This window comes from Doryrhamphus excisus, chromosome 3 (genome assembly GCF_030265055.1).
Source record: "Doryrhamphus excisus isolate RoL2022-K1 chromosome 3, RoL_Dexc_1.0, whole genome shotgun sequence".
Lineage (NCBI taxonomy): Eukaryota > Metazoa > Chordata > Actinopteri > Syngnathiformes > Syngnathidae > Doryrhamphus > Doryrhamphus excisus.
Window position 1 is genome coordinate 26,539,771 of NC_080468.1, and position 16,989 is coordinate 26,556,759.

The 16,989-nt window shown below is 44.0% G+C and overlaps 2 protein-coding genes across 2 annotated transcripts; one reads left to right on the forward strand and one right to left on the reverse strand.

The window, feature by feature from the left end:
• Positions 1–295: 295 nt before the first annotated feature.
• Positions 296–3,273, reverse strand: rgp1 (GP1 homolog, RAB6A GEF complex partner 1). The gene is made up of 9 exons (XM_058066941.1): positions 2,510–3,273; positions 2,235–2,350; positions 2,031–2,164; positions 1,879–1,962; positions 1,637–1,786; positions 1,426–1,572; positions 1,233–1,360; positions 980–1,157; positions 296–912 (listed from the first exon to the last, which is right to left on the reverse strand). The coding sequence occupies exons 2-9, from the start codon at positions 2,348–2,350 to the stop codon at positions 689–691; spliced, it is 1,161 nt and encodes a 386-aa protein (XP_057922924.1). The 5' UTR covers positions 2,510–3,273; the 3' UTR covers positions 296–688.
• On the forward strand, positions 2,898–16,473 carry gba2 (glucosidase, beta (bile acid) 2). The gene is made up of 18 exons (XM_058066917.1): positions 2,898–3,193; positions 5,175–5,727; positions 9,812–9,903; positions 10,662–10,777; positions 10,856–11,074; positions 11,136–11,375; positions 11,459–11,561; positions 12,396–12,549; positions 12,623–12,748; positions 12,843–13,027; positions 13,100–13,204; positions 13,281–13,388; positions 13,473–13,624; positions 13,711–13,817; positions 14,159–14,301; positions 14,405–14,520; positions 15,501–15,692; positions 15,762–16,473. Exons 2-18 carry the CDS (start codon positions 5,534–5,536, stop codon positions 16,011–16,013), a joined length of 2,604 nt encoding a protein of 867 aa, XP_057922900.1. The 5' UTR covers positions 2,898–3,193; positions 5,175–5,533; the 3' UTR covers positions 16,014–16,473.
• Positions 16,474–16,989: the final 516 nt, after the last annotated feature.

A 16,989-nucleotide genomic window follows, 5' to 3' on the forward strand; every position in this document is an offset into this window, starting at 1 on the left:
CCGTGGATTTCCCCGCATGGTGTGAGGTGCGAGTGGAGCCAGTCACCTGCAAACTGTCCCTTGTCCTCACTGCTGACAGACGCCTACCCTGCGTCCCGGGCGAGCACATAAGGGACCCCAGTCATGGATCACAGAACCAGCTGGAGGCATAGCACCACCATCTACCTGGCCTCTGTGAACACCACACTACAAAGTCAGTGATCATCTTTATTTCATTTAAATAATGTTTCATAATAGACAATGAATGGAATATTTGTGTAATACACAATGCTCCACATTTTGGAAAATCTGATACTGGTTCACTATCATACATAAAAAACCCTTGCAATCATCCTTGTAAATAGCAAACAAGCATTAACAGTTTTTTCTTCCATTGTCGACTTACAGTATGCCAAAAAACAAACATCACATAAAGAGTTAATCACACTTTTAATCACCAAGTATTTACATACAATGTTAACCTGGAATGGGAAAAGAATTGTGTGTTATTGAGATTTTTAATTAAAAACGTTAACCAAATGTACACATATGTGCTTGTTTTTCTGTCAGCATCTTCATCCTACAAAAGATATAAGCTTTTGATGACAAATTAAAAAGACAATTAAAAGGGTAAAAATGTTACACTGTACATGATAACGGATATAATATGACATCAGAAGCGCCATTTTCCGGTCTGAGACGGTGGAAGTCAAATGTTGATGCTGTTGCTTCCTGTGAACTGTGACTCATAAGATGCCAGGGCGGGGTTGGTGAGCAGGATCTTGATAGGCAGGTCCCAGCTGAAGGTATCGACTTCAATATGCTCCGCCCCCGCCCACACTGTCACCTTTGACTCATTCTGGAGCACAGCAGCCGGCTCCACGGGCTCCCGGGCTGTGACGAATTCAAAGTGCAGGCGCCACCTCAGCGTCACTGTTGCAAAAATATTAAGATTTAATTTCACTGGGATGTCACTTGGGTGGTATGATCGGCGACTAACCGATGTCTGTGCTGAAGCCTGGCGTGACGTTGAGGGGGACAGGCAGGGAGAAGTGGCTGGATGCTGTGTGCAGGCATGATTCCAGATGCCGTCCGTGTCCTGTCACACTGAGAGCCTGGCCGGGGCGCCTCTGGTACATCTGCTGTATCTCCTCCTCGCTTTGGAGGCTCACCGAATACTGAAAAACAAAGAAAAATATGGCGTCATGAACACTTTATGTAGCAATACACCTAACCTGCACTCGGTACGGTACCTGTAAGCAAGGAATGTCGCCTTCTGAGAAGTTAAATGTGCCGATGATGTCTTCTCCTAGTCTGTAAACAGTCTTGAAGATGCAGAACTTTGCCACTTTTCCTCGAACATTAGTGATATTAAACATGTCTGGAGAACAAGCATACTATTAATACCACTAATGTTGCGTTGAACAAGCAGGGTCAGCAACTCACGCGGGCAGCGTCTTGACGTGGAGACCATGAGCATGTCCAGTGCTCTCTCCAAAGGCCGAGCATCCCTGCGACTTGCTTCCTCTTCCTCCAGGAAGGGATTAGATGGGGAAACTTCATCTTCCTGAGTGAATGATGGTTCTGGCATGCCTACATATAAAGAAATTAAGATTATACACAGGGAAAGATCACCATAAGTCCCAAATGGTCTCACCCTGTAGAACCAAAACTCTAAAAGGAACTCTGAGGAGTTTAATGGGAGAGTTAACTCTCTGACAGCCGATGGTGAGCTTGTAGACATACTTCACCGCCTGGCCACGAAAGCTGGGAGGGCCGTCGACTGGTACTACCTCACTATATGAATCTGTAGCAGGAAGTAGGCAACAAATGTAAATAATAAACATTGTGGCGGTATTGTGTTTTGCTTTTGTCATTTATTCCCATATGTATACACACAGGTTTTGCTCTCTCCTGGATCCAGACACAGGTCACAGAATAAGATCTTCGGTGGAGTGTCCAAAACACATTGCCCTCGCTCGCCTGGTGAAGACAAGTTAGACAATGTCAGTTATGCGGAATGTCTTCATTCCCACTTTTAAAACACTGACCTCTGCTTGGAATGAGGACTGTGTCACTCTCAGCCTGAACATCCTGCTTGTTGTCCTGGCTTGGGAGGGTCACCCGGCTCTCACTGGCATGGAACTGGCAGTGAATCTGGGCGCTGGCCCACGCCAACATCTCACTAGGACACAGTCAACAAAACAATTCACAAAACATTACCTCAATGACTAAATACTTACATGCAACTATACCTGCTTGCAGAGGTAGAAAAGTGTGACATGGGGTTCCTGAAAGTAATTAGACACTCCATTAGCTCCCCGGCCAGAAACACAGGGCCCCGTGCCATGGAGGCCACCACCTCGATCATCTGGAGGTGGGAAAACAACGTAATTAACGATCACATTGAAAACAAGGAGTATAATTCAACATAATAAAACAGCTAGTTGCTACTTGCTACTGAGTCTGTGCACAGAGCTATGCTAAACTTGCTAAAGGCTGCTTAGTCAAATAAAGTATTAACACATACCTTGTCCCAAAGAGTCTGCGAAGCTTCTGTTTTTTTACACTGACGTTTAACCTAGTTATTTGAATACATTAACGTGCGAACTGGCCTTGTTTTCTTCCGAACCTACCATAGCTTGGCTACTTAGCTAGCGGTCCGACACAGTAAACAAAGTGTGCTTGGAAAGGACGACTGTAATGGAACAGTGGGAAAAATACTTCGAAGAGAAAAAGCAACAAATACCAATTAATACAAGAGTGTTTGAAAATATAAATGTGTTAAACTTTAGAGTAGTATTTTAATGCAATTAAATTGCATTTGAAAAGTTTAATAGTAAAACAAAAAGCGAGTTTCGGCTTTGCAGCGCTACTTTTCGGTTGGCCAGCAAGACAACGTCACTTGGCAGCGGTCGCACAAGCCACTGTTATTATTAACATTTGTCATGCAGTTAATCAACAATTCATTTAACTTGAGTGGTGGAATACGACAAAGTGTACATTAATTGACTGTCACGTTGTCAATTTATAGCAGACGACGATAACTAGTATACATTTTGTAAAGTCCCCCCCTTTTTTGCCAAAATGGTTTCCCCGATTGATTGTGTGCGGTGGTCTCTGTAAGCTAGCTTGCTGCCAGTTGACTTCCTGTCTACTAGCCGAAGAACACTACATTAATTTTGAAATTTAACGCCTGTTGTTGCTCTTTAAGGTACGCTGATATTATGTCCACTTCATATAATTAATTGGCTTATTTTTAAAAGAAAGGTTGAACTGCTTTTCACGCTGCTTAAAAGCAGTTGAAACAATAGTAACTAGACGTTGCGATGTCAGTAGATACTGCGTGTGAATGCTGAAGAGCTGAAGCAGAACTGCAATGGTGTTAAAACGTATGAATGTTGAAATGTAGAATAAATGGAGGAGTAGTTTGGAAGCTGAAGCTGGACTGAAATGCTATTGAAATGGTTGACAGCTGAAATAGCTAGAACCTAAAAAGCTGAAGTTGAACTGAAATGATGTGCAAATGTTCTGAAATGTAGAATGAATGCATGACTTTGAATTATTATATGAATGTCAGACTGTCAAGAAATATGTCAAGTTTGAAATGATAACATGCTATGAGCTAGCTCGCTAATGTCTTATACATATAAAAACTAGGGCTGTCAAAAGATTAACACGGTAAACCAGATTAATCGCGGCTTTTAAATTAATTAAGCATAATTAATCACCACATGCAACTATGGCTGAAATACTAGACTCTTTAATGGTAGCAGAACATTTGAATCACACATTAAACCATGTTATTATGAGCAATAAAGGGTTGCATTTAAAGACATATTGTAATTTAAGGTCCATTTGCTTGTTTTCACTGTATTTCCAGCATACTTAAATGTAGCAAATTGTACATCCAAATTAGGAGTTATAAAATGAGTGATAAGTACTGTATAACCACATTTTTTTCTTGAACTTCCTGTTTTTACATTTACACACACACACGCACACACACATTGTAAAGCTGTCTTTGTGATGTTTGGTGTGTCCATGAATGCATCTCGCCTTCTTGAGGAAGTGAGGAAGTGTCGTTCTCAGGATGAACAGGTGTATGAATTGGAGACACATACAGTGTATGAATAGTACTGCTGTTGATGTGTTCAGGTCAGAATGAAGGTACAAAAGAGTGTCAGACTCAGACTGTGTCTGCCGTCATAACCTAGAGGTGTGCTTGCATTAATTACACTAGCAATTTTAACGTAATGAATGAAATTAATTAGTTAGAACCGTTAACCGTGAAATAAGAAGAATAAGAATTCACGCAATGTGGGCTGCTCCACTGTTTTTGCGAGCAGCGTCATTTGGCTAATGGTACATGTAGGACTGTCACAATAACAAATTTTGCTGGACGATAATTGTCCCTAGAAATTATACTGTATATACTATGTGGCATAATACTGGAATTATTGTTTCCAAAGCAATACACTTTAATTTCTCAAGAGTCTTCAACATTATAATTGGAATGTCAAGAGCTTTTAAATAAAATGTACAACATAAACAAACAAAAAAGAAACCTTGTCTCAAGTATCAGGTCTCTGTCAACTAAATTACACTTCAATGCATTGTTAGTCATCAGTAACGCACTTCACTATTTATGGAAACAGAGTGTAAAAGAATATTGCCCAAAGTGTATTATTGATTAGAAAAAAATAGTAGAAAACTGAAACATAACATGTGTCACGGACACCACACCATATATCTGATTTTAAATATTGCCAAAAAAGTAAATGGAGAGCCAAAGCAGAAAACATTTAGAGTAATGATTTGGATGCAACAAAATGCGTTTGGTGCACAATGAGGAAGTAGGAATCATGAAGGATGAAACGTGTTTGTCTTTGTCGCAAGATGATGACGTGCAAACGGGCTGTAATTGACAGCAGATTGTGTTTTATACACAACAAACACAAAGGAAGTGTTCAATTGTATAGCACACGACACTGCTTTGAACAGTTAGCCATTTAGCTTAGTTTGCTAGCAGCTGTCAGCACTTGTAACTCGTTTGTTTCAAAGAATCTGTACCTCTCGCCTAGCTATTCTGTAGTTAGGAAAGCACCAAATTAGTTCAAAACTCGACATGTTTTTTTTTTGTGACGGCTTAGATTTGGTGAATTTAAGTGTTTTTGTCTTTTATCTCATTGTAGGTGTCACTCCTGCTTCGGCGTCTGCTGTTGCGTTGCCACCAAACAGCATCCCAGGCCGCACAAAGAAGAGGTTTGCAAGCAGATTGTAATTTAAACTCCATATACTGTATATAATGGCGCTAGGTCCTCCTACTTAAAGGCGCTTTTATCTCCGGTTTGCCCCTGACCCAGAAACAAACGTCAAGTGTCAAACCGGTTTGTGTCAGTGTGGATACTTAACTCATCGTGAAAAAGATCTCCTGAACATTTTGTGTCGGTTCAATGACAAACACACACTGTTGACTAAAGGCAGTGACGGTGACAGACACTTAAGCTGCTACTTCCCTGCTTGGACCTTTACCACAAAAAAAGACATCAAAATGAGTGCAGATTGGGGGGAGAAATCCACAGCAGACCTCATGAGCAGGTATGTCTCCAAGGAAGAGGGTCACAAAGTGCCCACAGCAGGATGGCGAATCTGTTTGGCTCATGAGTTCAAGGAGAAGAGGAAGCCTTTCCAAGCCAAGGATGTATCACTGAGTAATCTTGTGGAGCACTATGGACTAGGAATCAGGTGAGGATCTACTTTGTAATGCAGCCATCGTACATTGTGAACAATTCAAAATGACACATTTCCATATGCTGTGTTAACGACTATAAGTGCAAGTTTCTACCGTCCTTCCTCAAGTTTAGGAGCGTCATTTAGTCCTCTGGCGAGCCCCCATTTCGACCTACATGAGTATAAACATGCTAAAAAATGTACAGTGATTTGACTTTATTGTTGCAAATGATTGATATTGATTAGCAAATTGGCCACATTACAAACTCATACACATGGTGAACTTTCATGCATGCATGTTGCATCGGGCAAACAAACAACCTGCCCGCTCAGCTTTTCCCATTTTCTCTCCAAGGCGTGCCAGCTTTGTCGCCACGGCAACATGAGTTAATTATTCCCCCGGTGTTGACAGAACAAGGCCGGTTGTTAAAGAAAGACAGTAGCATAATGAAAGGCAGACCTCTTGGGAGATGAAAATAGGCATACAAGAAGTACTATATCATAATACTGCATAATACCATGTAATAAGCTTCTACATTGTGGAGGTATTTTTTTTTCATATATCGTATATTTTTTCATTTTTTTTAAATTATATTTATTTGGGCAAATACACGAAACACCACAGTGCATTTCTTACATCAATCAAAATACAACTCTCCATTATTTACATCTGTATGAAGCAAAAGCTTATAAATGCCTACTCCGTTTTGCAAGATATAATCATGTTCTTGTTTTCCCCTGTTATTATTATCATTGTAATATTATTATTGTCATTATCATCATTATTATTGTTGTTATAATCTTTATTATTATTACCATCATTATAATCATCATTCATATTACCATTTTCATCATTATAGTTAACAATTTTTGGATTTTTTTTAATTATTTAATTTTACAGACTTCATTGCTTCTTGTAGAGTGCTGTATCATTTGTTAATAATGTTAGAAAACGAATAGAGCCAACATAGATAGCATGGATAGCATTTAAATCATTGTCCCTGTCCTGGCTCAACCTGTGGAATAACAAGACTGTTGGGGGGAAAAGACTAGTGGATCCCACCATGGCCGTGCAAGGCATGCTGTAATGGATCCCGTTGTTCCCCACATGAGTGGAGCTGCATGGGTGGGCTGATTTGTTGTGGCTAGAATGAATAACGTCCCCAGTCATCACATGATTATATCGACAGTGTATCTTCTCTTCAGTATTTCTTCATTAGTGGTGCATCACAGGATCATGTAACTGGAACCCTTACAGGAAAACTGCACTTAAAAACAAATTGCCCGTCATCCACAATTGTGGAACACACCCACTTCGACTATAAAGCCCTCTAAAAACGTGTTTACTGAATATACATCTTGTGACCATAGGTATATTCACGATAACATGTATTATGATCATTTAAACATTACCGGAACTTCTATCCTGGGCCCATTGACACGAATGCTACTTCTACTTCGTCAATTATGTAAATAGAACACTGTTGGCGCTACATTTTAGGGCTTTTATCGTCAAAATAGGTGTTTTTGTAGCTGTTTTTCTCCTTTCAGAACATGCAGAAAAGAGAAAGACGTGTTTCACATAAGGACTGTGGGTGGTGGGCAAAATTCCTAAAAAAGTGCAGATTTCCTTTAACATTTTTAGAAAACATTCAGTAAGCTTTTTTTTTAATGTAGCCCTATTCCTGCAGGATATTTTGGTCTGGTCTGCCTGGCCTTCCTGGGGGTCCCGCTGGAACCAGCTGACGCCGGGGCTTGCCCTGGTGTCATGGTTGGCGCTACCTCCCTGGATCTGTCCTGGGTCGCGGGCGCCAACGTGCCCTTGGGGGGGCGTTCACCGGCCTCCAGGCAGTGGGGTCCGCGCTGCTGGTGGCCTGAAGTCTACGGTGGTGGCTTGGGGTTGTTGCGCTGTGGTGGCTGCTGCGGGGACCGGGCTGTGTGTTGGGAGGGGACCTGATCCTGCTCGTGGGTACGGGGGCCGGGGTGGCGTGTGGGGATGGGGAGCATGCTCCTCGGGGTGGGGCCTGCTGGGGGGGCGGTGCTCTTTCGGGCGTTTGGGTGTCTGCTGCCACTGGTCCTATGCTCTGCCGCATCGCTGTCCCTGTCTTTGCCCATCCCCAGTCTTGCCTTAGGGCTCGTCGGGGATGGTTCTCCGGTACGTGGGCGGAGCGCTGCTGGTTCTGGGGGCGGGGGGGGGGCTGGCCCTCCCGGTGGATGGTGGGGTCCTTCGGGGGCCTTGCGCTGGTCTTAACTCCTCGGCTCTGGTGCGTGGCCTCCCCGTGACTTGGAGCTATGGCTCTCCCTCACGGGGGTGAGCTGCCCGGTGGATGTCGGCCGGCGCAGTGGAGCGCCTCACCACTCGCCTGCTCGCCCCCTCCGCTTGCTCATGTGCGGGCCTCCTCCCCTCGCCCGCTCCTTGGCTGCCACACTGCAGTAGCCCTGATGCCGTGGTCGAGGGGAGTCTGGGGGTGCTATGCCTTGGCGGTCCGTACCTCCCTGGGCTCGGGGCCTGGTTGTGGGTCTGGGACCCCTGGGTCCCCCACCCTGTGATGCCCCGGACGCCCCACCCGGGGACGTCCACAGCATGTGTGTGTACTGAGTGGATGGGGTGTGCATGTGTCTGAGTTTATTTTATGTATTTATTGTTTTAAATACTTAGATAATTAATGATTAGTTTTATTATAATTATATATATATGTATATATATATGTATATGTGTGGATGTGTATGTGGGTATATGGCCATGTAGATATACGGGGGGGGGGGCTCTGCGGGGGTCTGGCGTAGGGTGTTCCATCTCAACCGCCCGGTCCTCCATGGGGCAGTGTGCCCGGGCCTCTTCTGTCCTGGCCGGGGCGGTCCTATGTCGGTGGTCGGGCCTGGGGTTACCTGGGTCGGGCCGGGTTCTGCTTCCTGGGGGTGTGTGGGGGGTGGGAGGCGGTGCCTCCGGACGTGGACGGGCTCCCTTCCGGCCGGCAGGGGCGCCCCTGTGCCCACGGGTGTGTGGCCTTCGATGCCCTTCTGCCCTAGTAGGGTATGGTCTCCCGCTGGTCTCGGGGGTGCGGCTCTCCTCCGGCCTGCTGGCGCCCTGTTGCCGGTTGGGATTGCTCCTCCATGGCCTCTTGCTGGTCTCTTCGGGGAGTTGCTTCGGGGGCGGGTCTTGGGGAGTCGGCCCTGGCTTTGCCCACACCCACGGGGCCGGAGGATCTCTGGCGGTGGGGGCTTGACCTGGCTGCGCGGGGCGGGGTTTGCTGGGTGGTAGAAGGCAGTCTCTCTCCTTTTGTCATTCTCAGTGACAATTACACATTCACACACTCGCATTCACATACACAACACACCTCCATATGGGCACTCACAGCACATGGGTGCTTCTCTATACAATCTACTCTCTTATCCCTGATGTTTATATAGTATTGGTATGCTATTATTACAGTAATAATGATGTCAAGCAATGAGATTTTAATTACTGTAACTGTATGGTTGCAATTGTGTTTACTATCATGGGTCATGTCCTCATTGTTACTATTGCTATTGGTAAGTTGGACTGTTTCATTCCACTGATATCATCTCCAGTGTGACCCTTAGCCATCATTGACATTTAACTGTTCTGTTTGTCACTGTTGTTGTTTTGGGAATTCTTGTTGCTGCTGTTTTTGTCTCTCCCTCTACTGCCCCCCCCCCCCCCCCCCCCCCGACCCCACCTTTCTCTTCTCTCTTCTTCTTTTCTGTTCTTCTTCTTGCTCCGGTCCGGTCGTCCCAAATGGCATAACAAAGACATCAAATAACGGCAAATAAAATTTCATGGTACAGGGAAGTTGTAGCCAACACCTTTCCTGACACAGAGCAAATCTGTCTAGCATGTAAGGGCATTTAGATCAACAATACTATCTGCCCCAATGGCTGGACGGGACAAAAAAAAAAAAAAAAAAAAAAAAAAAAAAAAATAATGTAGCCCTATTCCAAAATGGTATATACTCCTTTTTCTCCTCAAATCAACATGAGTTTCAATCAACATATCTTTAGTGTGGATGCACATCTTTGTGTCCATTTTGCCTTTTTCGGAAATGATCTAATAATGGACCGTTATGTGTTCATCCAGGTATTTAAAATGGTGGTACAAGAAGACACAGGTGGAAAGGAAGGCGCCATTCATCGATATGTTTCATGCCCAACCCTTGCGTCAAATATACGGTGAGTTCTATCTATCTATACTATCTATCTGACGGGTAGATAGATGACATCATTATCTCATTTGCATAATTCACCAGATTGAGTGAGCCCAGGGTGCAGAGGCAAGGACGAAATACAAGTAAAAGTTTTTTAATTATAATAAGCCAAAAATATGTATGCTTATCAAAAAGATCCACTGTGGAGACTCCATAAGGAAAAAAGCCAAACTAAACAAACAAACAATTAGCTGAGAAGGAAAAACCATAAACTAGCAGAAGGTAATTGTTAGGTTAATTGGTGGCTCCAAATTGTCCATAGGTATGAATGTGAGAGTGAATGGTTGTTCATCTATATGTGCCCTGTGATTGGCTGGCGACCTGTCCAGGGTGTACCCCACCTCTTGCCCAAAGCCAACTGGGATAGCCTCCAGCATACCCCCCAAGGCCTTAGTGAGGATAAGTGGCATAGAAGATAGAACTGCAAGCTACTGTACATAGCAATTCTATTGTAATAGACGCTACCTTTGTACTTTGATATGACTTCTTTCTTGGATTTCCATAGTGTTTATCAAAGTTGTGGCATTTAAGTTATTATTTAACTATACTATCTGTTGGCAAGTCTTCTAGTAATGCCAAAGCAGCCATTCTGTCTCATGAAATGGGCCGATGAACAAGGACAAACGGGTCGCACCTAATCTATTTGTGGCAGCCAAATGTGCGGGAAAACGCTGCATCCTGAATGTGCAAGGAGTGAACAGTGAAGTAATTGACATTTGATAGGGGCTCCGCTGGGAGGTATTGGAGGAGGTACCATCACCAGAGGATGGAGAGGGGAGTTCTGCCGGTGGCAGCTGACCCCTGGGATGTACCACTACAAAACCGTCACCGCCAATCAGGTACACAGGCTGCTGGAAAAGGTGACACATTAAACTATACAAGAAGCTGTCTTAAAAATAAGAGCTTTTTCATTTTAGTTCACAGTGTGCTTACGCCGCGGGGGCCAAACGGTTTACCAGCAGGTGCTCTCCACAGAGCGCCCACCGACACTGCAAGGCTGGAACTGGGGCTACTGCGGCGAGTACGCCTTCTATCACGCCTTGTACCCACGCGCCTGGACTGTCTACCACCTGCCTGGGCAAAATGTCACGCTGACATGCAGACAGGTTTCCCCCGTCATCCCTCATGACTACAAGGTAGGAGGCACACATTTACAAGCTTTCAACTTGATAAGAGTGTGACAGTAACTCCTTATAGGACTCCAGCCTGCCAGTGGCGGTGTTCATTTGGGATGTGGAGAACAAGAACGACTATGCCTTGGATGTCACCATCATGTTTACCATGGTGAATGGGTCCGGACACAAGGACGACAAAGGCGGGGGACACTGGAATGAACCATTTCATCTGGAAAAAGAGGGGGAGGCAGTGTCTGGAGTCTTGCTACATCATTCCACCCCTGTGAATCCTTATACTTTATGCATCGCAGCACGAGGCCAGGTTTGATATACTTTATATCGTACATACATTTTTGAGCCGTCCCTTGCACATTGGACATTCTGGTAAAGTGTTGTTTTTTACAGCCTAACAAGGAAATCAGCCATCAGACTGCATTCCGTCCAAAGGGAACCTGCAGCAGCTTGTGGAGTGACCTCATCACTGATGGACGCCTGGACTCTCCTACAGGTCAGACGTCAATTTTAAAGTGTCAGATGTTACAATGGTGTATTTGTAATGTGTGTCCACTAGGATTTAGACTCATTTACTTTAAAAGTGCTTTTAGGAAGCCCTGGCCTTCTGGAATGGATTAATTGGATTTACATTATTTCTTATGGGGAAATTTGTAGTTTGATAGTTTATAAGTATACAGGATTTGTGCCAATGGATGGAGTGCCATGAGAACTTCATCTGAGAAGGAAGATTGATGATCAAGCTTGAGCCTGTGTCCCATGCCCAATCTTGAGTAGAATAGTGCCTGGAGGGTATCGGAGTGCTGATAATGGTATCGGATGGTATCCATTTCCGTCCCGTTAATAGAGGTGGTGCAGCATTACCTTTTATGTCATCTGTAGTCTCATTTTAGAGCACTTGTAAACTAATTACTGACGCTAACCAAGGTATTTGTATTGTTGATTTTAATTTGACCACTGGTTTGGTTGGATTCCTCTCTTTTAATGAAGGCAGACCAAGTCCTTCCCAAGCATGTCTCGTTTAATTGGTCTACTTAAATAATTTATTTAGCACCCAAGTGTGTGCATCCTTGAGTCTTCTTCACTTACACATGCAGCAGCTGGGGTTTCACTTACTTTAACCATTAATGTGTTATTTTCAACAGCCCTACTTTTCACGTATCTGCACTGCACTTGTTCAGCATAATAAATGCACATGCAACCACGTTAACATTCAGGAGTGAGACAAGGAGGACACAAACTTTAGCAACATTTTCATAGCTATGGGAGCTACAGTGCAAAAAAGTTACTGTAAATGTTTTTATTGTTTTGTGACAACTTCCTCCTGCAGGCTCCAGCCCGCCGACTCCCAAAGGCGAGAAAGTGGCAGCAGCATTGGCTGTTGGCTGCTCCGTGTTGCCTCATAGCCGGAACACCCTGGAGTTCTGCCTGGCATGGGACATGCCCAAAATCACCTTTGGATCTCGGGAGAGGGAGCACCACAGGTATACTGAAGAAGACACGTGCACGACTAATGTACGGAAGGAAAAGAACACATGCATGGTTTTCTGCTTTCAGGAGGTACACTCGTTACTTTGGGAGCAAAGGGGACGCGTCACCGTCACTCAGTCACTACGCCCTGACTCACTACGCGGAGTGGGAGGACAGCATCGAGAAGTGGCAAACACCCATACTGCAAGACCGGTAGCTCACAAAATAAGAGTCATCACGAGAAAATAGCATCACTATTGTTGCTATTTTGACTTTTACGGGCTGTAATTTACTTTTACATTTACAGTTCTCTCCCCTCCTGGTATAAGTCAGCCCTCTTTAATGAGCTGTACTTTGTGGCCGACGGTGGAACGGTGTGGACAGAGATACAAGAGGATGCCGACATCAGCGGCGGTGTGCGCAGCGAAGACGGAGGACTGCCAGCTCAGCCTGCCGTCGTTAAAGAGTATGGACGCTTTGCCTACTTAGAAGGTATGTTTAATGAACACGCCTTGACTTACGCCAATTGAGATTTCACAAAAAATGTGACGTTTTGTTTCTCAGGTCAAGAGTACAGAATGTACAACACGTACGACGTGCACTTCTACGCTTCTTTTGCATTGATCATGCTGTGGCCCAAACTTGCCCTGAGTGTGCAGTATGACATTGGTGAGAAGTCTATGCCCCTCCCCTTATTTTCCCCCAATTAAACTTGACCTGATGCCAGAACTGAATCTTCTCTCAGCTGGCAGCGTGGTCCAGCAGGATGTCACGGAGAGGTTGCATCTGATGAACGGCAAGTATGCTGCTGTCAAGGCTAAAAATGTGGTGCCTCACGACATTGGAGACCCAGGTGCATCGACTCAACGCCATATTGACAAGTCAATAATGTCAATCAATGACTCATCTCTCACTTCCTCCTTTGCTTGTTTTGTAGATGATGAGCCGTGGCAAAGGGTGAACGCCTACCTCATCCATGACACAGCCTACTGGAAGGACTTGAACCTGAAGTTTGTCCTGCAGGTCTACAGAGACTATCACCTCACCCAGGACAAGGACTATCTGCAGGACATGTGGCCAATCTGCCAGGTATCTGCTTTAAGGGTATTTTCACCTTTTAACAGTAGGAATCAGCTCATTGTTTTTTTTCCTATTCCCTGCACTCGGTCTGCTAGGCAGTCATGGAGTCAGAGTTGAAGTTCGACCTGGATGGAGATGGCCTGATTGAGAATTCTGGCTTTGCCGACCAGACGTATGACGGCTGGACGGTAACTGGACCGAGGTGAGAATTTACAATGAATTCTTTGTTTTTCCAAGATATTTCTCTGAATGGTACTCGTGAATGTCTGTACTCCATGTCTGCACTGGGCTGCTGTTGGGAGGAGGAAGGAAACCAAGATAGGAAATGCATGACTCTTGACAAAGACATGAAATGTGGGATTTTCCAGCTTGTTGGCTGTCTGCCTGGTTCATATAAGCTGTTAGGTCAAGGATGTATTAGAATAATGAATATAATAAAAACCCAGGCCTGCAAATTGACTCAAGGAACTCCAAATGTGTTTTTCTGCAAGCCAAAGTTACATAAGTGTGCTCACATGCATTCATTTCATTGATCCGCTACAGTGCATACTGCGGTGGGCTGTGGTTGGCGTCGCTGTGTGTCATGTGTAAGATGGCCACACTGGTGAACTGTGAGGAGGCACACCAACGCTACAGAGACCTCTTGGTCAGAGGCAGTGCTGCTTTTGATAAACTGCTGTGGAACGGTAACATCCATCAGCCATTTATGTTAAATACATAACTACTTTTTTTTTTTACTGCTTGTTGATGTGTTGTTTGATGTGTGTGTTTTTCCTCATGACATTTTAGGCAAATACTACAACTACGACAGCAGCGGCAGGAACCTTTCCAACAGTGCCATGTCCGACCAGTGTGCTGGGCACTGGTTCCTAAGAGCATCCGGGCTAGGAGAGGAAGAATTCCAGGTAACTAATTACTATACAGTATCTTGCACCCCTCACATTTCAGCAAGGATTTTTATGATCGTATATCTTCTCAAGGGACAATATTATAGACTGTAAACCTGGTCATACTCTAGAGTACTCTGTGAACAGCTTGTCCATCGGTACAGTCGTCCCTCGCTGCATCACGCTTTGAATTTTACGGCTTCATTTTGAAAATATATTAATTTATAAATCATTGCTGTTTCAGGCTGTTGAGTACAGCCAGTTAATAGTAAAAAAGAGGCCCAAATTAAGCATTTTCAGGCATAAAAATGACTTAACGAACTAAAAATACAAATATACACATTGATATGTAGTACTGTATCAGTAACATTAACGAGGACCTATTATATTTTTTTCCACTTTTCTGACCTATAAATGTTGTGAGATTCCAAAAACATGCTAGGTTAATTGGCGACTCCAAATTGTCCATAGGTATGAATGTAAGTGTGAATGGTTGTTTGTCTATATGTGCCCTGTGATTGGCTGGTCAGTCCAGGGTGTACCCTGCCTCTCGCCCTAAGACAGCTGGGATAGGCTCCAGCACCCCCGCGACCTTCGTGAGGATAAGCGGTAGAAAATGAATGAATCAAAACAGGCCGTTTTAGAAATCCAAGGAAATACAGCTGGAATAGGTGCAGATTCTGGATGATCTTGAAAGGTTTCTGTGTGGGTTATTGTGTATAGCTGCTCTGTTGGAGTCCACAGCTTTATACAAAGGGACGAAAAATTAATTAAATTAATAGGTTGGAAACATGTTTTTTAAGCTCAAACTATGACAATATTCCCTTTATTAATAAGGAATCATACTTTGCAGAAATTCACTTTTCAGTGAATAGTAAATGTGTACTGCTATACAACTGAAAATGTACAGTATATCCAAGTTTATTTTCTAGACGTAAGTAGACTGTGTGCAGCCACATGTGAAACAAGTCAGAGCCTATGAATGTCATCCCATCCAGGCTTTTCCCAAAGAAAAAATCCGGACTGCACTCCAATCTGTTTTTGACTTAAATGTAATGAGCTTCGCGGGAGGTCAGATGGGTGCGGTAAATGGCATGCGGCCCGAAGGCGTGCCCGACCGCTCCAGTGTCCAATCAGATGAGGTTTGGATCGGTGTTGTTTACGGACTGGCTGCCACTATGATCTACGAGGTACAAAGTCACCTTTTCTATTCTTATTTGCTCCCAACCCAAACATGAATTGGCTCTATACCTTTTAAGGGAATGCTGGAGGAAGGCATGCGCACAGCAGAGGGTTGCTACCGCACGGTCTGGGAGAGGCTGGGCATGGCCTTCCAGACACCAGAGGCCTACTGTGAGAAGGGCATCTATCGCTCACTGGCTTACATGAGGCCGCTCAGTGTCTGGGCTATGCAGCTCGCTCTTGACCATTCCCGCAATGATGGCGACACATCAGTACCACAGGGGGCGGCGGCCATGAGCCATGTTGGCGACAGAATCATCTCTGTTTAGGTTTGTCAGAAGATCATAGTGTTACTTGAATTTGGTTTTATAATAGACTCTGTTCCAATCACAAGCTCTCCACACCCAGTACTGTACAACGTATGTCTTAGACACACACAAGACTAGATGGCTTGAAGATTGCTATCATTGGTGCTTGTGAATGACGGTTTATGTCTCGGGTCAGAAACTTGAAGTCAGTGTAGATATTTCATAACCTTTTTACATGTACATGTTATAATAATAATAATAATATACATAAATATTTGAATGCTGTACTAAGGTATGTAAGGTAGGTACTAAGGTATACGTATATACGTATAAGAGTAGTAGTGATGAATATTTTTCTGGTTGATAATCATTTGGTGCCTTGTTGCATGTTAGCCTATATAAGAGTAGCTGCAAACCTGACTGTTTTATAAACACCTGCACTCGTGACAATCATCTTGAATAAATCACTTACGCTCTCGCATCTTATCATACTGTTTGAATGTGTGCTAATTAGGTAAATTGACCTTGCCTTTGTATTGCAAGCAGGCATCCAGCAGAGGGCGACGGAAGATCATTCATTCCTCATTTAAAGTTGCAGTACAGTATGTACATTTTCAAACATTTGAGGTCATTGTATATACAGTACTAACAATATCAGACACATGCATACTATTGTGCTAAATGATGGATTAAATCAAAACTGAAAGCCCTTTTTCTGTTTGTTGGTAAGAGTTTTTGTAAGTCTGCCTCCAGCATCAGCTCCTTGACTCCATGGCGAATGCAACCTGGCCTTGCATCATTGGAAAATCCTGCCAGCTGGATGCTCTCCCGTTCATCGCTAACAAGCCTCTTTGTTTCCTCCTTGTCCTTTCTGTTTTTTTAAATTCCATTATTCCACATCCTGTCATTGTGTACATTGGCTACATAAGGCTTCAGCATCCACTTTTCAGAAATTGAAAAATATTACAGAAATAAATAGCAACAAAGTACAAGATAA